The sequence below is a fragment of the Xyrauchen texanus genome, chromosome 27, assembly GCF_025860055.1.
Source record: "Xyrauchen texanus isolate HMW12.3.18 chromosome 27, RBS_HiC_50CHRs, whole genome shotgun sequence".
NCBI classification, from domain to species: domain Eukaryota; kingdom Metazoa; phylum Chordata; class Actinopteri; order Cypriniformes; family Catostomidae; genus Xyrauchen; species Xyrauchen texanus.
The window spans coordinates 36713196-36736422 of record NC_068302.1 but is presented as its reverse complement, the minus strand read 5'-3'; the positions used below and the strand labels follow the sequence as shown (position 1 = coordinate 36736422).

General features: G+C 37.8%; 1 protein-coding gene across 3 annotated transcripts in view; it reads left to right on the top strand.

Annotated features, from left to right (window-relative positions):
- Window positions 1-3369: 3369 nt before the first annotated feature.
- The window catches only part of LOC127621135 (OTU domain-containing protein 5-A-like), a 52045-nt gene continuing 32187 nt past the window's right edge, over window positions 3370-23227 (top strand). For 2 of the 3 annotated variants that reach the window (XM_052094613.1, XM_052094611.1), the window contains exons 1-2: window positions 3370-4255; window positions 10529-10622. In XM_052094613.1, the coding sequence (XP_051950573.1) occupies window positions 3743-4255; window positions 10529-10622 (607 nt within the window). In that variant the 5' untranslated portion in view covers window positions 3370-3742. The remainder of the gene's footprint in view (window positions 4256-10528; window positions 10623-23227) is intronic. The other variant, XM_052094612.1, reaches the window with a different exon arrangement.

Here is a 23227-nt window from a genome sequence, read left to right as displayed (position 1 = left end):
TGTTCCTCCCTGCTGTCGATCTCCACTTTCACTTTCACTTGAACATTCTTCTTCTTGTGTTTTTGTTTGTTCACATTCTTCATGCGTATCGCCCCCTACTGAGCAGGAAGAAGACTTTTTAGCAACAATTTACAGAATATTTACAAATATTGATCTGTTTCTCATCCAGAACTATCATATCTCTTCTGAGGAAGTGGATTTAACCACTGGAATCATATGGGTTAGTCCTATGCTGCTTTATGTGCTTTTGGAGCTTCAAAGCCACCATTCACATGCATTGGACCTACAGAGCATAAATATACTTCTTAAAATATTTGTTTGTGTTCAGCAGAAGCAAGTCATACACATCTGGGATGGCATGAGGGTCAGTAAATGATTACATTTTCTTTTTTTTTTGGGTGAACCATCCCTTTAAACACCACATGAACAGGTTAAAATACCTGAATAGCATTTCATTATGTGCATAAAGAGACAATGGGATGTGTTTCTGTCTAAAATTATAAATTGGAAAATAACTTTTCTGTGTTTTTATTGTACTTAATGTACTGTAAGCTACAATAACATTCAGTGACCAGAAAAAGTAATATAAATATATTATATATATATTACTGTCTTTGCAGAACAAACTTGGGCTTTTCCCAATCACGGGGCATTTTCAAACCATTGAGATTCCATACTTTAGTTGGATAGTTTAGTAACACCCATCCTGGTTTGATTACGGCCACAGATTTGGAAACACCCATTACTGTTCTGCAGAGACCTATACTTGGGAAATTCCGAGGGTGAAGATGGCATGGGCGGATGCTGATCGTGTGTGAATTCAGCAAAAAAGTAAATGACAAGCAGTCTCTTTTTAATGCTGCACTTCATACTCTGGCAGAGTGAAGTTGAAAAGAAACTTGCCACTTAAATGTGTCAATCATTGTCCATTGTGTATATTCAGTTTGGCTGTGTCTGAAGCACCACCCACACAGAGGTCACTACCAAACCAAGCAACTTTCTATTGGTCAACGTGGCAAACTTGAGCTCCACGCAAAATCTTAAAGGGGAAATTCTTTGCCACCGGAAAACCATGTGCAGAATTCTCAATCGCACGGATTCCCATTGATATGACTGTAATTATACCTTGTGGCTTGATTGCAGCATTATTTAAAATCAATAGTTTTCAGTTTCAGATGCCACAGTAGAAATTAAGTATTCACAGTCAGCCATGATTACTTTAATCAATGAGTGAAAGTGTCAGGTAACAGGGCAGTTACTGAGAACTATTCAGCTGGTCATGTGATTCAAACATGGCAGCCCCCATGTGCGGACCCTCTCCATGTAGAATAGAACAGATTTTATAACTTTACTGATATGAGTCTTTGTTTTCATGTGAGTGGTCATGATTTCCTACATATATTGCAAAATTACAATTCATGTCTTAAGGAGTTAAACTTTTTTAATGAGGTAAGTAATTACTGAGTGCACCTTTAAGTTCTTAGAAAAGCTCTAGGATAATTTGTTTACTGATGACACTTTTGCTTTTACATTTTGTTATCTAATGCAACGACATTCATGCATTTTTAAGTGTGACTTTAGTGTCTAAATACATTTGTAGCCACTATAAATGAAAACATCACCCCTTCATTTGCATTCAACTGTCACCAGTTTATTCAACATATATAAAGCCGTGACCAAAAGTATTGGCAGTGACATACATTTTGTGTTTTCTGCCTCAGTTGTTGTGGAGTTGTTTCACATTGTTTCTAGATTATTGTGCAGAGTGATCAGATACATTTTAAATAATTGCAACAAAAAAAATTACTTTATCACAAAAACCCAAATTTAACTGTGTTTTCGTCCCTGGCACAAAATGACCAGCTAACATGATTTCACTAATCATATCAGCAACACCTGGGAAAGTGTGAACGAGTACTATTTAGGTGAAATCACTCCTTCATTCTGATTGGATTATAAGAGCAGACTGATTGCTATAAAAGGAGGGAAGAAGAGCTTCCAATCATTGTGTTCTTGTTAGCAATTGTTACCTCTAAAGAAAGATGTGCAGCCATCATTAAATTGGTCTCACGTGCAAGGAAATTGCTGCAAAGAATGTTGCAACCAAAAGAACCATTTACTGGATCAAGAACTTCAAGGAGAGAGGTTCAACTGCAGTGAAGAAGGTTTCAGCACATCCCAGTGTGCTCCGCAAGCGCCAGGACCATCTCCTCCTGAGGATTCAGCTATGGAATTGTGTCACCACCAGTGCAGAGCTTGCTCAATATTGGCAGCAGGTTGGTGTGAGTGCATCTGCACGCACAGTGAGGTGAAGACTTTTGGACAATGGGCTGGTGTCAAGAAGAGCAGCAAAGAAGCCACTTCTCTCCAAGAAAAACATCAAGGACAGATGAAAATTCTGCAGGAAGTACAAGGATTGGACAAAAGAACCCAAAACCCCTTCCGACTGTTTGGGATATCTGGAAAATCGATAGTCTAGAGAAGAAAAGGTAAATAGGGGCGGCTGTGGCTCAGTTGGTAGAGCTTGGTAGAGCTTGGTAGAGCTGTCACTAATCGCAGGGTTGGTGATTCGAATCCCAGCCCACACTACTCCACATGCCGAAGTGTCCTTGGGCAAGACACTGAACCCCAAGTTGCTCCCAATGGCAGGCTAGCACCTTAACAGCTCTGCCGCCATTGGTGTATGAATGTGTGTGTGAATGGGTGAATGAGTCACAGTGTAAAGTGCTTTGAATACCGTTAAGGCTTAAAAAGACGCTATATAAGTGCAGACCATTTACCATTTAAACGCTACCATGAGTCCAGTGTCGTGCCAACAGTGAAGCATCCTGAGACCATCCATGTGTGGGGTTGCTATTCATCCAAGGGAGTGGGTTCTCTCACAATTCTGCCCAAAAACACTGCCATGAACTCCCCGGATCTTAATCCCATAGAGAACCTGTGGTCAATCCTCAAAAGGCAAGTGGTCAGGAAAAAGCTCACAAATTGTGATCAACTCCGAGCACTAATAAAGCAAGAACGAATCGCCATCAGTCAGGATTTGGCCCAGAAGCTGATATCCAGCATGCCAGAGCGAATTGCAGAGGTTGTGAAGAAAAAGGATCAACACTGTAAATATTGACTCTTTACATATATTGAATGTTTTTGCCAATAAAAGCCTTTAAAACGTATAAAACGCTTATCATTGTTTTCTAGTATACCATAGAAACATGTGAAAAAATAATCTACAAATATTGAAGCAGCAAACTGCAAAACACAAAATTGATGTCACTGCCAATACTTTTGGCCATGGCTGTACACTAACTGAATCTACCGCATAAATACCAGAGGAGGGCGGTAGATAAATGGACTGACTGGTCTCTAGTTACTGAACCACACAGTTCTGACCAGCGAAATACATGCACCTGCATTTATTAATGAATGAGCAATTCAAACGACAGGTCCAAAATACCAGAAGCACCCAGCTGAGAACAGAAGAGGAAAAGAGACCAGCAGGAGCGGAAGTGACGCTAGGGATTCGTCAGCTGTATGTTGATGTTTTGTGGTAACAGCAGAACGGAGGGACGGGAAGACGGTTTGTTTTTGTTCTATTATCCGCCGTTTTTACCGTCAAAATCGCGTCGAATTGAACTAAGATCGCTCCGTTGCGATAGGAGCGAGTATACCGGGTATAAAGACGCTCAGGTTGGACGTTAAAACGCGTTAAGAGTCGCTAAAACGTCGCCCCTGAGCGGTCTCCAGCATGACGATCCTGCCGAAGAAGAAGCCGGGCTCATCGGTCGGTGTGTCGGATCACCCCGACGACCCTGACCGCCGGACCGGCTCCGACCCGCACCAGCACTCCCACTCCCATGGGGTCCGGTCGGGTGCTAGGCCTAGGGCTTCCCCGCCGCCCTGGTCCAGAGAGGACAGACGGACTGAATCCAGCGCCCGGCCTCAGCAGGCCTCTCCTCCTCCGGTGGGCGCCGGGTCTCCGGTGGGCCCGGGGGATGCGGGAGGGATGGCGTGCGTTTCCGGGGTTCGGGGAGAGCTGTCAGGTGGGGTGGGATGTGGAGGGTGCTGCTCGGGACCGGGTTTGAGTAAGAGGAGGAGACAGGCGACCTGCTCCGGTGGGGTAGGGACAGTACCAGGAGCGGCGGGTGGAGGTGGAGGGGGTCCGAGCCACGAGCAGGAGGAAGGAGCCGGGTATAACAGTGAGGATGAGTATGAGAATGCTTCCAGACTACAGTCAGAGGACCCGGCGACTGTTGAACAGGTACGTGGGTGGATGATGTCACCAAATAGCAAACTTTTAAATCATGTTGCTTTTAATTGAAATGTATGACATATGGTCTGGTAGATAGATAGACAGACAGACAGACAGTCAGTCAGATAGATGGACAGACTGACAAATGAATGGAAAGACAGACAGACAGATCAAAAAGTCTTTGCTTTAGTTACTGGAGTCAAATACAGTTGCAGACTGAAGCACATCTGTGCTGAATATTCCGAAGTGGAGCTCTGTCACTTGGAATATTTAGAAGAGGGAGTCAAACCTTGAAGTCCACATGAAATCAAAATTGACCTCATTTACTTTCTTAAAGGGACAGTTCACCCAAAAAGGAAAATTCAGTCATTGTTTACTCACCCGTGTTGTTATAACCCCATATGTCTTTCTTTTTCTTAACGCAAAAGGAGAAATTGTGAAAATGTTTTGTTCTCATGATGTCATAAAATGGCATTTTATGGTGACCACCTCTTCAAGCTTCAAAAGGACACACAAATATAATTCAGAAGTGTAATACATTTTTTATACAACTCAACATCAGCAATATTAACAACAGATAAACAATATTGCTGCACACAAACTAGAGAACAGATATGACAAAACATGTCTGAAGAGTTTGTTGTCAAAAAATAGATGCATTTCTATGCCCAGCCTTATTTGTCGGAACCGGAGTCCTCAATCAAACACCTGATATTAAGATGCATTTCGGGTGATCTGATCACATGTGGTCAGCCCTAAACAGGGTCTAAAACATTCTGTGATCAAATCACATAAACCACATACAAATGTGGATATATACACAATCACGAAAGCTTCACAGATTTTCTTTAGTGTGTCTGATATCAACACAGATTACAAGCACGGACACTTGAAGCTCCTTTAATACAGGTCGTCCACTAAAATAACGGCTAATTCTGCTTGACATGTTGCCTTTGTTCTTGGATTCAATTTCAACCGCATCTGGGAGAAACAGAGCACAGTTTCTTTTTTGCACTTTCTTTGTCTTTTCTGACTTTGTTGCACTATTGTCATGTAGTAACACACTGACATAGTGATTGATGTATGTCGTCATGAAACAGAGACCCTCCCTTCCAAATCCAAACACAAGTGGGCACAGGAGACGCATTTAAGTGACCAGTTGTAAACAGTGATGTGTCTCGCCTGAGCACATGTGATCGGATCACTCGAGATGCATTTTAATTCCAGATGGAAATGGGGTCAGAGAGATGGAGGATGCTAAAGGTAGCTACACATACACACCTAGATGCTGCAGTCAGACAGAGAGTACAGGAGACCGCTGGGTTTTTTTTTTTGGTTTTGCTTGCCAAAAGTGAAGTGGAAAACCGGAGATAAAGGCAGAGGGAGCTGGAATGTCTGTCACCTCTTTTCTATTGTGTGTGTGTGTGTGTGTGTGTGTGTGAGAGAGAGAGACACCTCTGCCTGAAGAGACCTCCATGAAAACAGTCATCAGGTATAACGTTCTCGGCCAAAATCAAGTAGTTTTAACCAGCAAGTGAGATGCTGGCTTCAGTATAATGTTATTAGAATGATTTTGGCCAGTTAATAGCTGATGGGTTACCCGTGCGCAACGCCAAATATAGAAACCAAGCGATCGACAGAATGTCCCGACTCTCATGTCAGTTGCTTAGGTCAAGAACTTTATTGCATGTCGTTTGGCTTATGGTTAGGACACGGTGTGACTGTAGCTAGATTCAGCTAGTGATGGCAGAAACGACGCTTTCCAAAACTTCAAGTTAATTGAACCAATTACTTGGGATAATGATTCATTGTTTTGAAGTGTTCTAAACACAGCACGCCGTGGACATCTGCTGGTTGTAGACTTGTAAATGCAATGGGAAGACTCATCAAAAGCAGCTAAAATTACACAATCCGTTGGGAATTATAATTTTTTTGCCCTGTATTTGTCATATATTTTTCATAGTTGTGTACAATATCTTGGAATACACAGATCTGAATATTTGGAGAATATGTAGGCCTTCATATATACAGTAAGTTGGCCTTTTTATGATTAATGTTTTAAAAATATTTAAAAATCCAGATTATATTTTTTGTTTTGTTGTTATTCTAAAACAACACTTTGCTTCTTATAAACAAATGAAAAAATATGTATGCTTTGACCGATTGTGCAATAAACATTTGAAAACCAAAAGTTATGGTAATAAGTTACAATCAGTTAGTGTGATACTCGAATATCAAGAGCTTTAGATTATTTAGCGGGTGTGTTAATGACCACACAGTGCAGCATTTGTAGTGTTGAGAAATTGGGTGTACTAAATAAAAAAGAAAGACTGTGTTATCATGTACAATAGTCGAAATTCCAGATTCACCTTTGTAAAACAAATAAATCTCTTTAAATATCTACAAAATATCTGTGTCTATCTCTCTCAAATGTATTTCTCATAAACACAAATTATTATTATTTTTTGTCTGTGGGAACATAACTCAAGGTGATCGACTTGGGTTCAAACAAATAAGGTTAATCTATTTTTTGACTACAAACTATTCCGAGATCTTTTGCAATTTCTGTTCTCTGGTTTGTGTGCAGCTATGTTGTGTGTTTTCTGTTGTTAATATCGCTGGTGGTCCTGTTGAAGTGAAACAAAACACGTTTTCGCTTGACGACCCATCTCACGAGTGGCTGCAGCTCACTGCTCTTGTGCAAGGAGCTTTAAATGCTTGTGTGCAGTCTGTCTCATGAACACGTACAGGAGATCAATGGTCAGTCAAGAGTTTCACTTAATACATTATATTTCGGTTCGTTTCTCACCAAATTTGATCATATTCTTCAGAACAAGGCATGAGTCACATACACACACACACACATATATATATATATATATATATATATATATATATATATATACACTAGTTCTGCACGATTAATCAAATCGCAATGTCAGCCTGTGCAATTATATGATGGCAAAATGCTGTAATTTTATTAAATAAATAAGTGCATTTGTGGACATGACAGCCCATTCTCTCTGAGAGCTGTTTGCCAATTTTCTACACCGCTAATAAAAAGATGACCAGTCAGTCTCAGTTTAGGGAGTGGCACGTGTGGTCATGTGAGTTTCCGGTGTGTGGCTGGAAATCGGGTGAAGATGGATGCCGAGCAGACCGACACTGAACTGGTGGCAAGAAAAAATAACACAAACACAGATCACAGCTTGGCGATATATCTTTATAGGATAAGGTTGACTAAATATGATAAAAATCCTGTGTCAAATGTCCATTTTAGTTAAGACTAAATAAAAAAACAGATGACAACGTTAACAATAGTATTCAGTTGCTTAATGCAAAGCCAATGTTTACAGTTTTTAAAGTCACTTTTCTGATCAGTATGGTACCGCCTTCGCCTCATTTTGAGCCAGGAACACCCCTGGTTATATGGTGATATTTTGGCTTTAAGATAACTGATGCTGAGCAGAGAGAGGTAAAATTTATATCAGCACCTGAAACAGCACCGAGAAAAGTATGATGAATGCTCGACTGTGAAAGCCCAGATTAGTAAAGAGACTGCTGAAACAACAACCTGTAAGCCAAACAAAACAAAGCACAATTACAGATGTGTTTGCGAGTGTCACGCCATATGACAAGTCTTCACAGAGATATAAAGTAATCACTGACTCCATAATGCACTGTAGGCAAGAGACATGATGCATCGTTAGCAAAGTGGGATTTCAGAAATTGATCCACATGCTGGACAAGAGGTACAAGCGATAAGTAGAACTTTTTAGAAAGAGGATTTGAAAATACCAGTTGGTAAAACACAACAACAACAATTTTATTGGTTTGAGTGAACCACACTTTTATATCCAGTTTCCTTTTCAAAATAATTTATACAAAGTACATGTTACATCCTGCTTAAATGTTCCTGTTTGTTTGGACAATCTTATTTTCATGACAATTTGTATGTTCTTATTTATTGTTCTATTTTATTTAGGTGTAATATTGAGAAAATAACAAGTTTGCAGGAATGCTAAGATATTATTTAATTTTGTAAAAATATTATTTTAATTTGAAAACGCTGAATTTATAGTTGTTGTTGTTGCTAGTTTGTATGTTTGAGTTGAGAAATAAACATTTCAGCATTATCAGTAATCTATTTGTACATTTTCCTTGATAACCAAGCAAGTTGGCTCATGATACCATTTGTTTATTATATTGCAATCGCATATCGCAACATTAACCTCAATAATCGCAATATGACATTTTCCCCAAATCGTGCAGCCCTAATACACACACACACACACACACACACACACACACACACACACACTGTCACAGATTTTGATCTTACAGAAAGAAATTGGTACTTTTATTCACCAAAGTGGCATTCAACTGATCACAATGTATAGTCAGGATTGTGAAAAATTACAATTACAATTTGAAAAAAAAAATTTAAAAAAAATCAGAACGTCCTTAAACTACTGAGTTCTCATAAAAAAATCCTCCATGAGCAGCAATGACAGCTTTGCAGATCCTTGGCATTCTAGAAGTCAGTTTGTCCAGATATTTAGGTGACATTTCACCCCACGCTTCCTGTAGCACTTGCCATTGATGTTCGCTGGCCATACAGTTTCTTGCAATTTCTGATTGTGGTTTGAAATTAATGTACACATTCTGTTACGTGCTCCCACACCAAAAACACTAAAAGGTCTGTCTATTATACAATATATTGTGTTATAATTTAATATAATTTAAAACAATTATTTGAAAGGAATTTTTTTCAGGTTAATTGAATAAAGTCCATTTTTTGCTTTCCAAATGATTTCTCAAATGGACTGGTAAAATGGTCTCGTGGGCCTTATATGGCCCTCAGGCCTGATGTTCCTCACCCCTGGTCTAGCTGATCTCACAAAAGCTCAATGGGGTTAAGATCCATAACACTCTTTTCCAATTATCTGTTGTCCAATGTCTGTGTTTATTTGCCCACTCTAACCTTTTCCGTTTGTTTTTCTGTTTCAAAAGTGGCTTTTTCTTTGCAATTCTTCCCATAAGTCCTCCTGAGACTTCTCTTTACTGTTGTACATGAAACTGCTGTTGAGCGGGTAGAATTCAATGAAGCTGTCAGCTGAGGACATGTGAGGCGTCTATTTATCAAACTAGAGACTCTGATGTACTTATGCTCTTGTTTAGTTGTCACCATAATGGTGACTTCACACTAATCACAACTACCAACCAGCTACTACAAAACAACAACATTAAAACTATATACATTTTTACAAATAAATGTAATTTTTCTACATAAGTTTCCTTGTTTTGATCAAACACATAATTTATTCAAGCACTAGGGCTTATGGGTATTCCACGCAGCTTCATTTTTGTACTTGATAATTTTGAGTTGGCAGTACATGAAGCCTAAGTTTAAAGAATGTATATATTTGAGTTATGATTCCAAAATGTGACATTTCAAGTACTGTTTAATTAGGACCATTCACATGTTTGACAACTGTAGGGTTTAGGGAGTAACGGTAACTTAATTAAAACTAGTAGGAATAGTAAAAAGTTAAGATTAATTTATTTTATTTTTTATTTATTTAATTTTTTTACAATTTGAGAACTTAGTATTTACGTGTGCATACTCAAATTAACGTCTAGTTTAATTTAGTCTGAAATGGCAACTTTTCACAATCAAATCAATTATTAATTAACCAAATCAAGATCCTCCCATTAATGTTTTTCTGCCGAATATTCTTTCACTTGAGAATATGTCACGTTATGGAAATAAAACGGGTTGCAAATGGGAAGTTATGTTGACTTGAACACTTGAATTTTAAACTGTTATTCCAGCTTACTAATATTAAATATTGAACCCCAACTCATTGCTTGAAATTTGAGTATAACGAATAAAGATTTCTCCAAGTGAAATAAAGACATCATGGCTGTCTTCTCCAAAAGGCAATATAATCTGATGCTTTTATGGGGTAAAGGACATTTGATAAATTATACAGTATAATTTATGACTAGTCAAGTGCAATAACTCAACCCAGGCATGAACTCATTTGCTTGTATATGAACTGGAATGCAAAGAGTTTTGCTGCTGCTGGTACTTGAAAAAGGTCCACTGGCTCATCTATGTGATGCTCTCATTCGTTTACAGTCTTAAAACTCTTTACATGCAAAAAAAATATTTATACTAGCAGTAACTTCAGCATCAGATGGCTGTTGGTTTATCTTGTACATAATGAAACTCCGCTGTTTCTGTTGTGTAGTTCTGAAGTCGTGCCTCTGTTACAGCAGGAACACTGGTTTGAAAAAGTGCTCGGGGAGAAGAAAGGATTCGTCATCAAAAAAATGAAAGAAGATGGTGCCTGCCTCTTCAGAGCGGTTGGTGAGTATATTAAGCACTTAATGTCCATCTTTCTTAATTATGGAAACTTTGTATCTTAAAGGAATAGTTCACCCAAAATTTAAAATTCTCATCATTACCTTACTCTCAAACTCATATGACTTCCTTCTGTGGAACACAAACAAAGATACTGTTAAGAATGTATGAGGTGTTTGTGTAGATACAATGTAAGTCAATGGGGTCCAAAAGTTTCAAACTCCAAAAAAGACAAAGGCAGCATAAAAGAAATCCTTACGATTTGAGTGGTTTAATCCAGGTCTTCTGAAGCTATATGATCGCTTTGGGTGAGAAACGGAGCAGAATTTAAGTCCTTATTTAACAGAAATCACTGTAAGGAGAAGAATGATCCCTTTAAGTTAAAGGATTAGTTCACCCAAAAATGAAAATTCAGTCATTGTTTACTCATTGTATAATGCAGAAGTCTAAAAAAATGATTCCATGAGACTCATGATTGTTATGCATATAATAAGGTTTGGTGAGAGGCAAACCAAAATGGATTGTATTATTAAATGTAACTCTTGACCGACTCCAACCCAGTTGATCTCCTGTGTGCGTTCATGAGTTGCTGCTTGCAAGGTGGGGTGTTTAAGCAAAAACTCATTTTGTTTCACTTCAACAGGACAACCAGTGATATTAACAACAGAAAACACAACATAGCTGCACAGAAACCAGAGAACAGAACTTACAAACATGTTTGTAGTAGATATATAGATGCATTTCTACTGTTGCTCTCATGCAAAGAGCTCTAAAGCTTGCGTGCAGACTTGTGAACACACGCGGAAGATCAACCATCGGTCAAGAGTTTTGCTTAGTAATGCCTTAGATTTCGGTGTGCTTCTCACCAAACCTTTTCGTATTTCTTCAGAACAAGACATGAGTCATATGCAACAAATTATTAGACTTATGAATTATACTTGTGCATCATTTTAAAGCTTGAAGATGTGGTCACCATAAACTGCCATTTTATGGCCTCACTGAGAACTACATTTTTCACAATTGCTCCTTTTGTCTTAATAAAAATTAAGTAAGTCATATAGGTCTATAACAACACAGGGGTGAGTAAACAATGACTGAATTTTTATTTTTTGGGTGAAATAATCCTGACGAGTTCAGTGTTCTTAATTAAATCCGTACATCACCATAGTTACAAACAGACAAGAGTTAGGGGTCTAGAGTCGAGGTTGGAGTAATTAAATGTGTTTTTGCGTTGTAAACATGCACTGGAAGGATGTCTTGGTAACGCTTTACAATAAGGTTCCATTTGTTAACATTAGTTAATGCTTTGGGTATCATGAACAAGCATTGCACAATATACAGTATTATTTACAGCATTTAGTAATCTTTGTTAATGCTAGTTGATCAAAAAAGACTTGTTCATAGTGCATGAACATGTTAACATATATACAATGTTTAATTAAAAAAAATGTATTACTATATATTGAAATTAACTTAAACCAAGATTATGTTAAATAATGTTAACAATTGGAAACTTATTGTAAAGTGATACCACTTTGATTGTTCTGTCTTGCTGTTTTTTAGTGTCTTGTGCATCGACTTTAAAAGAACTTGAACTTTAATAACGCGTCTGGAGACACCTGCATTCTGTTCTGTTTATTTTGTTGTCTCTGGTGTTGTAAAGGTACCAACATTTCAGTAGTCGGTTGCAATACCAGTGAAATTTCATGGTTCTGGATACCAATTTCGATACTACAGAAAAAATTTGCTAATATGATAGTGTGCTATTGAACACACTCCTTTAGCCTATTTAAAGTTAAATATCAAGTACATGAAAAGATATGCATGTTTCCTTCAAGTGTTAGTAACACTTGTTTGTTTTTAAGCAGGGCCCTACTGATCTGTTTTATTTTTCCCCCAAATTTCTTTTTAAAAATCTTTTTTAATAGTTTTTCCCAGAATTCCATGTTTTAAAGTTGAATTTCATTTCATTATCAAAAGGTGTCTGATCAAAAAACTGTCCTTACTTTTACAAATTTTTAACTAGCAAAATAGAACAACTACTTATCAACATACCATTGCATTTTTAACAAACTTTTATTCAGTCCAAAAGCACATCCTTGAGATATATTGCTTAATTTTTATATAAGGAGTAACAGCACATGCTCAAATAAGCATGTGAGCATTTGAAAGCAGTTGTGTGTCAGTAAAACCCTAACCCAGTGTGTGGGTATTGAATTAAGTCGTTGCTCGGTACTACTGGTACTGTAGAATCACTGGTATCATTACATCTTTTTTTTTTATTTTAGTACTGACTTGGTACTGAAGTACTTGTACTTTTGACCAAAAAAACAACAACTTTTTTTTTAGGCACTGGAACGTTTTAGGTCTGAATGGCCCTTTAGGGGTGTAGGATTAGGGTAAGGGGCCGTTTGTGTTTTTGAATCCATCTGATAGTACCCCATTGTTTTTATATGCAAACATGTGCTAGATTGACATCTTTGACTGTTGTGCTGCATCTGTTTTTTCAGTATCTTGTGACTGAGTAACTTAAGGCCATGGCAAGTTAATAGAACTTCACTTGAAACATCTGCAAAATGCCCTGCATTTTGTTTTATTAATGCAAGAACACGTTCAGTCTGAACGGCCCATTCAGATGCTTCTGTTAATAATTTTCATTATATTTACATTTATTTACATTTATGCATTTGGCAGACGCTTTTATCCAAAGCAACTTACAGTGCACTTATTACAGGGACAATCCCCCCGGAGCAACCTGGAGTTAAGTGCCTTGCTCAAGGGCCCAACAGTGGCATCTTGGTGGTGCTGGGGCTTGAACCCCTGACCTTCTGGTCAGTAACCCTGAGCCTCAACCACTGAGCCACCACTGCCCCATAAAGATAGCATTATTTAGCAGAATGCTATCTTTAATTAGTTCTATTTTGACTTTGTTTGTAGCTCAAAAAAGACAAAGTTTGTAAGACAAACACAGTGGCTCCAAGAAGTATTGAGACACTTAAGGGAATATTCCGGGCTCAATTCAAATTAAGCTCAATCGACAGCATTTGTGGCATAATGTTGATTACCAAAAAAACACAAACACACACACATCAAAAATCGAGGTTAATGTGAGTCATTTATAATGGAAGTGAATGGGGCCCATTTTTGAAACGGTGAGAATTTTAACGATTTGCCCCATTTTCTTTCATTGTAAGTGCCTCACTGTAACCCGGATTTTTGCTTTTTTTTTTTTAAAAGAAAAGGAAGGTCAAGTCAAAATAATTTTTGTGTTATTCAAAATTATAACACATACTGTTAAACAAGCTTAAACGGAATATTCCTTTAACGATGATTTAACCAACTGGTGTAAAGATAAAAAAATCTGGGGGTTATGAAGTCAATTTGTCCTATTGTTTGAAATGACATCTTTCTTCAAAATAAATGCTATAAAATTATATTTTGTTCACTTGGATTTTACATCTAATGCAATCACATTCAAACATTTTTAAGTGTGGCTGAAGTGTCCAAATATTTTTTGAGGCCACTGTACATTATGATCTATAAAAGTAATCAGAATACATCCTTTGTTTATTAAAAAGTAGTACAAAAGGGCAACATTAAGGCAAACTGCATCACTGTGCTCCTTGCCTGTGTTGAGTTCTTGAACAGTTACCAGAACTTCCCTCTGGGTGGCGCTACTAATCTACAAACGAGTTCTACAGACAAGAGCTGGAGTCTAAAATGACCTGCTATTCGAAATGATGCCATATGCTGAAAGCTGTCAATCACACTCTAATTTCAGCTTATAAATATGCAGTTTGTTTTGTTGTTTCTGTGTTGGGCTTAAATGCACACATAAATAATTTGCATTCAATCAAATCACTATTTTAAATTAAAATGATTTGTTAGTTGACTAATCGCACAAAACTGATGCTATTAATGTGTACGTTTTGTGTTTTGTGAAATGGATATACTTTGTATTTGATTTCTGCCTCTTCAACCACCATTCAGTGGCATCAGCAAGATTTCCTCTTACCTTGTTTCCTTTTTCACTCTCTTTCATGTCTCTCTCTTTCTGTTTTCAAAGCTTTGTCACCTTTTTCTCTCTCTGTGTGTCTCTCTCTTGCATGCACACATACACACAGATGTAAACACACATCCATTTAATTTCTCATTTTGTTATCTCATTTTCTCATTAATCTGCATCCTTCTTTGAGTTTTATATGGGGTGTGATCGACAGATGTGTTGACCTACATGAATCATTCCCAGCTGGGTCACTGTGCCACAGTCTCTGCAGTGCAGGTGTGAAACCAAACAATCACTCGAGTCAAACAATCCGCCTTATATAACTGCCCCAAGGATTAAGAGGCTGCAGCTTCCTCCCTTTTAAATCCAGTGTGATTGTCAGGATAACTCAGGAATTGAACATTTTTTAGCAGACATTTAGAATTAAACAGGCCGTTTTTGCTACTTTAAGACCTTGGCTGACCTCCACAAATCATTATATGGTTCACGTTGCCATATTGGGATGGGTCCAATTGCTGAATATTGAAAAGCCATTGATGTATACATTTTGTCGGTCATATTTTAATGTTAATGTGCACATGGTTCAGCTTAGGTTCCATAAATGGTCGGGGTGGACTGGCGAGAACATTAAGAAGATGTCTACATATTACATAAAAATCTTTCCTTTTAAACGAAAAATCACGTTTTCCATCCAGTACTGTACATTTGCAAGTCTTAAACCATCAAATGTTTATATCATCATTGCGATTTATTGTCATCTTATCTTCATTCATGAATTCAGGTCTCTACTATCAGATTTAGACCTTATTTCCCAGTCACTCATTGTTTTGGTGCTTATTTGGGTATAACAATGTGAAAAGGTAGGTCAAACGAGCAATGTTGAATTCCCAAGGTGTCCATTCCAATTTTGTGTCTAAACAGACTGGTGTGAAACCTTTGAGATTTGTGTGACTCTTTGTTTATCTGTAAATCGCTTGATGTGGAAAGCTTCACTACTTTTGAAGAAGTACACTATTTCTGCATGTCATTCTTTAACTCTGTATGAATTTTTTCTTAAAGATTTTGTCATAATTCAGTTTCCCATAGACAGCACAACCAAACCTGAAATCCCTGGTTGCCGGTAGTAAAGATGCTCATTGCCCTAGCGTGCATCTGAATGCTTATGCAATGTTTGCAAATTGGTTTGCAAATGATTTTCCAAGGTATTTTATCACAAAGAGGACTTGTATCCTGAGAGCTCTATGCAATGGTAATTTGCCTTGGGCTTGTAGAGTACCGGCATAAAGGTTAGATGGACACACCCACTAATTTTTTGTTATTACTATTTTCCACATTTTAGAATAAAAGTGAAGTCATCGAACTATGAAACGATAACAATTTGAGTTATGTAATGACCTCAAAAAATTTTAAAGAAATAGTTTTCCCAAAAATGAAAATTTGCTGTAATTTGCTCACCCTTAAGGCCTCTGCATAATTCATACGAAAGCAAAGAACGAATAAATATGACGTTATTTAGAACTAAATCTGGCTGAAACGAAGGTGTCTTTGAGTTATATTCTGTGGTTCGTAACAGCTCGCTGGGGCGAACTTTTCAGGAGATCTTTGTACCGGTTGCTTAACTCATTCTTACTGCCATTGGTCCATGTCATCAGTAGGTGTGACCTGGAGCTCAGTTAACATGAACACACCGCCGTGTAGAGTTATTAGTGAGCAAACATTGCGTATAGACATTTTAAACCCATTTTATCCAAAGTGACTTACAGTGCACTTATTACAGGGACAATCCCCCCGGAACGTCCTTGTTTTAAAGGCTTTAAACGCCTCCCCCAGCATTGTGGCTAGTGTCAGAATGTTCGCAAACAGTATACCATTGCCCGGCTGTTTCGAACTTCGCTTTTGCTCTGAGCAAAGTACAAAGAAGAACTTCTCCGTTATTATGCCGGGGCCGTTATGTTGTTCCAAACCTGTAAGACTTGAAACAGAAAAGGAGTTGGTAGGCAAAATGTTAGCCACAGTCACCATTCACTTTCATTGCACCATTTTTCCATATAATGAAAGTCAATTGTGACTGAGACAAACATGCAGCCTAATATTTCCTTTTGTGTTCCAAAGAAGAAAGAAAAGTCATTCAGGTTTGCAATGAAGTGAGGGTGAGTAAATGATGACAACATTAAAAGTTTTAGATGAATTGTCCCTTGTCAAAAGGTTTTTAAGGTCATGAGAAACAAATTCAATACATTTTTCCAAACCTTTGACTGATAAATTGAAAGGGAAATTAGAGTTGGGTTGTTTTTGACCACTGCAGTTTGTTGCATTTTCGTGACTTTGAGGAAAGTGTATATGGAAATATTGAGTGTCCGCTAGTCACATTGGAGATGACATATAATGTCTGATAAAACCTGCCATATTTCACAGCATCATGGGGAATTGTGTTTTATTTTTTACAGAAACGAGCACTTATTCTGATATGTACATGCAAACGCACACCTGTCTCTGTTTGATAGTGAGAATGTTCACCTCTGTGGTTCCAGTTTTGGTATGACAAATAAAAACTTTCAAAAGGTTTTGTGGTTTCACAGGTTGTTTGATTGGCTGAAGTTTAAACACAGATGAAGCCGCCCACCAATCGACAACATTCCCTTAAGATAACACACACAAAAAAAGAAAACAGTTATAACACCTGCTTTCTTTTCAGTCCGTATGGCCAGGTCTTAATTTTTTAAAAACAATTCTGCTATGTAAAACCAAGTCTGAATCACCACATCCTGCTGAAAGTATCGCTGGTATTCTCAAGTATAGTAATTGTTGTAATAGGCTTTGTGTTAACAGGGTTACTGTTGGAATGACCTTCTTTTCATACGTGGAAAAACGGTGTTATGTGTAACATCCCTGCCTTATCTCCAAGTATTCTCGCTCGTTTCCAGTGCCGCACTGCTGGTTATCCAGTGCACTGCCTCTTTCTCTCTCTTGACCTGATCTCTGGTGAATAGGGTAGCATGTGACACCATTACCAATATATACACTGGATGTTTACACTTGAGGAGTGGGGTGACCTGACCCAGCCAGCTAAACAAACGCAAATTAGGCACATCAAAACATTCATACGAAGTCTTTTCTGGAATGCAAAATATTCTTAAAGGAATTTTCTGGGATTAATACATGTTAAGTTCAATCGACAGTATAGTATAGAAAAAACCTTTAAAATTATATCCACTAGCCATAAACATTTTACATGTTAACATGATTTTATTGTTTTAAATTGCTTAATAATATCGGTGTGAAGTTATATACAATATTACAACTTTAACACCAGTAAACCTTGCAGGCTGTTTAAATGCTGTAACGCAGGTAAATCTGTGATTTTATCACACTAATATCATGGTCACCTGTATATAGTTTACATTTTGTGGCTACACGTTTGAAATGATGTCTATTTTAGTGTTTATGGACTGGCACCATTCAATTCCATTGTAAGTGCCTTACTTTAACTGTGTTTTTTTTGCCATTTTTATACTAGTCGTTTATTTTTTTGTGGTAATCAACATTATTCCACAAATGCTGTTGAGTGAGCTTAACTTGTTTTAAACCTGGAACATAATTTTATTATTCTTAAATTAGAAAATAAGAAGAAACTAGTAGTTAAGAAATATTTTATTCTTATGAATGTTAAGGCTATAATGTGCTGGGAGTGGCCAAATTCTAGGGCTGTAATGAGAGCCTGTTTAAATCCTGTATTTTTTTTTCTAGTCATCCGTTGAAGATTAAGGTTACACAGTGGATCGTAATCCTAGGCTAGAGGAAGTTAAGTGTTTGTTTGAGTAACAGTGCAGTTGTTTGTTTTTGGTTTGGATTTCTTCAGGAATGCAACAGTCATCAAGACGGAACTGTTTCAAAAAATTCTTTCCTGGCAAAGCTAAATACATTGTGATTAATGGAATATTCCGGTTTCAATGCAAGTTCAGCTCAATCCACAGCATTTGTGGCATAATGCTGATTACCTTAAAAAAAAATTTTGTCATCCATCCTTTTCTTTAAGGAAAGTAAACATCTAGGTTACAGTGAGGGACCAATTTTTGATGTGTTAAAAGACCTAAATGTGAAGCTTATCATTTTAAAAAGCACTTGGATTAATTCTTCTGTACAAACTTGTTTTATTTTAGCTGTAAATTTATTTAAATGGTAATTTTTACAGTCATTTGGGTTTTTTACGGATTGGGTGACATTAAGCCTACCTCATTAAGGCAACAGAATTGTCAAATTGGCTGTAACTTTACACAGAAAAGGTTAGTAAATGATTTTATCACACTAAAATCATGTTAACACATATTTTAGATTTTTTTCTCATCTGAGACCGTCAATCCGGGCATTTTATCACGTGGCTTGTTTAGCACATTACCGCAGAGATGTAGCACGTGTGGAGGCTTTACGCCATCCACCGTGACACCTAGGCACAACTCACCACATGCCCCACCGAGAGCAAACCACATTATAGTGATCACAAGGAGGTGTTACTCTACCCCCCCATAGCAAGCGGGTCAATTTGGTTATTTAGGAGACCTGGCTGGAGTCACTCAGCACACCCTATGAATTGAACTCCAGGGGTGGTAGCCAGCGTCTTTACCACTGAGCAACCCAGGCCCCCATTTTAAAACACATATTGTTTGTCTTGTGGCTATACTTTTGAAATAGTGTGTATTATAAAGTTTACAGATTGGCCCTATTCACTTCCATTTTAAGTGCCTCTATACCAATAATCTGGTAATCCAATTTAATGGTAACTAATTTGTTTTGCTTTTTATTTTAAGAAAATATTTTTTTCTGGCTATCAATATTATGCCACAAATGCTGTTGATTGATCTTAACTTGTATTGAACCTGGAATATTCCTTTAAAGAGCATGTGATGCGGATTACCACCTGGTCCATTACAATCGGTCTGTAATACAAAGTACTCAAAAGTCTTGGCATAAATGTTGCATAGTGACGATGTCTTCAAAAATAATGCCATAAATAGTTTTCATTTATCAATTAATGTCATACAAAGTCCAGTAAACAAAAAAAACCTAAATCAATATTTGGTGTGACCACCTTTGCTTTCAAAACAGCAGCAATTCTCCTAGGTACACCTGGACACAGTTTTTCTTGGTTGATGGCAGATAAGATGTTCCAAGCTTCTTGGAGAATTCGCAACAGTTCTTCTGTCTATTTAGGCTGTCTCAATTGCTTCTGTCTCTTTATGTAATCCCAGACTGACTCAATGTTCAGTGGGGGGCTTTATGGGGACCATGCCATCTGTTGCAGGGCTCCCTGTTCTTCTATTCTAATCTTTTCTATTTGCAAAAGGAATGTTTGGGAGTCTAAAATGTATAATTCCTATTGACACACTAAAGCTGAAAATATAGTTAACCATCTTAAGACAAATGTTATTGTAAAGCATCTTCTGAGCCTAAGACCTTTGCACAGAACTGATATATACCTGATAAAGTGGCAAATATAAAGCCATTGTGAAATTGCCAGTGTGTGCAAACCTGTGACCATGCATCATTTGAATTCTATATTCTATATAGTAGAATTCTATACTTTATTTGAATATCTACAATATCCTAATGTTTGGCTATATGAACTAAGTAATTAAATATTTGTGCGTGTGTGATTTATTATAATTATTATTAACTCGATTTTTGCATTTCTGTAGAAAATGGAGTAATATCCATGTAAAAGTCAGACTTTTTCCCCTGTTTTATCATCCGCCAGGCAAAAATCTGATCACTTAGAACAGAGGTTCTACATTTTTGGGGGGGTCATGCCCTCTTTTGAAACTACAAAAACTTTTGCCCCCACCCACTTTATAATCTGATCGAAAAAAGCTTTTAAATCTTTAATTGTATTTTCTTTCATCTTGTCATGCAAAAAAGAATACAATCTTTCAGTTTACAGAAGTTATCTGAACTTTTTGTCACTTGGCCAACACCTTGTGCTGTTATTTCCTTTATGCTTTCTTTGATAAAATTATGATTTTTTTAAACATCCAAAAATAGAATAGAGACAAACGTTAAAGTGGCTGCAGGAACAATGTTTATAAAGGACAATTCACACTGCCAACAAACATTGTGTTCACCCTGTTGGTGTTTGTTGGGTCAGTTTGACAATGACCGTAATGTTTTTCAACATCCTAAATCCAACATCCAACTTTTGAATGTTGGTGTTTGTTGGAGATAGCTGGGGTAGTGTGAATTGACATTAAGGGGCAGTCACACTACATTTCGTGCTCCATTCAAACACATTCAGAAGTGGTAGACCGGAAACACAAGCTCATGCGAAGAAATCTTGTACTCCGCTGCATACAAGAGTTCAAGTTTAGCAACTCTGACCTGTGAATCCGTATGATGAGGATGTGTGACCAACAGAAGACCGAAACATCATACAGCGCCCTCATATTTCAAAGCTGTGTTATTTATTGTTGCATGAAACTCGAAAAATTAGAATATCGTGCAAAAGTTCATTAATTTCAGTAATTCAACTTAAAAGGTGAAACTAATATATTATATAGACTCATTACAAGCAAAGTAAGATATTTCAAGCCTTTATTTGATATAATTTTGATGATTATAGCTTACAGCTTATGAAAACCCCAAATTCAGAATCTCAGAAAATTAGAATATTGTGAAAAGGTTCAGTATTGTAGGCTCAGAGTGTCACACTCTAATCAGCTAAACACCTGCAAAGGGTTCCTGAGCCTTTAAATGGTCTCTCAGTCTGGTTCAGGGAAGACTGCTGACCTGACAATTGTGCAGAAAACCATCATTGACACCCTCCACAAGGAGGGAAAGCCTCAAAAGGTAATTGCAAAAGAAGTTGGAGGTTCTCAAAGTGCTGTATCAAAGCACATTAATAGAAAGTTAAGTGGAAGGGAAAAGTGTGGTAGAAAAAGGTGCACAAGCAGCAGGGATGACCGTAGCCTGGAGAGGATTGTCAGGAAAAGGCCATTCAAATGTGTGGGGAGCTTCACAAGGAGTGGACTGAGGCTGGAGTTACTGCATCAAGAGCCACCACACACAGACGGGTCCTGGACATGGGCTTCAAATGTCAAACGTCTTACCTGGGCTAAAGAAAAAAAGAACTGGTCTGTTGCTCAGTGGTCCAAAGTCCTCTTTTCTGATGAGAGCAAATTTTGCATCTCATTTGGAAACCAAGGTCCCAGAGTCTGGAGGAAGAATGGAGAGGCACACAATCCAAGATGCTTGAAGTCCAGTGTGAAGTTTCCACAGTCTGTGTTGGTTTGGGGAGCCATGTCATCAGCTGGTGTTGGTCCACTGTGCTTTTTTATGTCCAGAGTCAACGCAGCCGTCTACCGGGACATTTTAGAGCACTTCATGCTTCCTTCAGCAGACAAGCTTTATGGAGATGCTGACTTCATTTTCCAGCAGGACTTGGCACCTGCCCACACTGCCAAAAGTACCAAAACCTGGTTCAATGACCATGGTATTACTGTGCTTGATTGGCCAGCAAACTCGCCTGACCTGAACCCCATAGAGAATCTATGGGGCATTGCCAAGAGAAAGATGAGAGACATGAGACCAAATAATGCAGAAGAGCTGAAGGCCGCTATTGAAGCATCTTGGTCTTCCATAACACCTCAGCAGTGCCACAGGCTGATAGCATCCATGCCACGCCGCATTGAGGCAGTAATTAATGCAAAAGGGGCCCAAAAGTACTGAGTACATATGCATGATTATACTTTTCAGAGGGCCGACATTTCTGTATTTAAAATCCTTTTTTTTTTATTGATTTCATGGAATATTCTAATTTTCTGAGATTCTGAATTTGGGGTTTTCATAAGCTGTAAGCCATAATCATCAAAATTATATCAAATAAAGGCTTGAAATATCTTACTTTGCTTGTAATGAGTCTATATAATATATTAGTTTCACCTTTTAAGTTGAATTACTGAAATTAATGAACTTTTGCACGATATTCTAATTTTTCGAGTTTCACCTGTATATTGTAGTTAAGTATTATTTGTGATGTATTATTTACTTACACCAGAAGCCATGCAACAAGATGTCATATGCTGGTCCTTTGCATTGTTTGAAAAACATTCATGCGCACAAAGCCTAGTGTGACCTCCCCTTTAATAGCTTCAAACAAATACAATTTGCTCATCATCCTTGTTCCAAACCAGTGCTACTTTTTTCATCTGTGAAACATAAGATTGAAGGATGAGGGTGTAGTGGTTGTGACGTTCAAGCACTAAAAGCACATCAAAGTTGTCATAAAAGTCAGTTGAATCTACACGATAGCGTTGTGTGAAGAACAGGCCGCAATTAAAGTGTTTATTCCCTGAAATGTTCACTCATTCGAACATCTGTGTTTACGCAAGCACAGCGAAGTGAGCGCACCTGACACGAAATTGCGCATATTGTTTTTCCGTGTATTGTCACCGCTGCAAATTTGAATATGTGAAAGTAAGTACAGGATCTTCTGACCAGAGCACGCCCCACACTTTGAGAACCACTGGCTTAGAAATTAATGGCACACCTCACCTCACCAAGATGCACAATTTGAGGTAACGTTCTTGTCTGTAGCATAAATGGCACAAGATGTCTT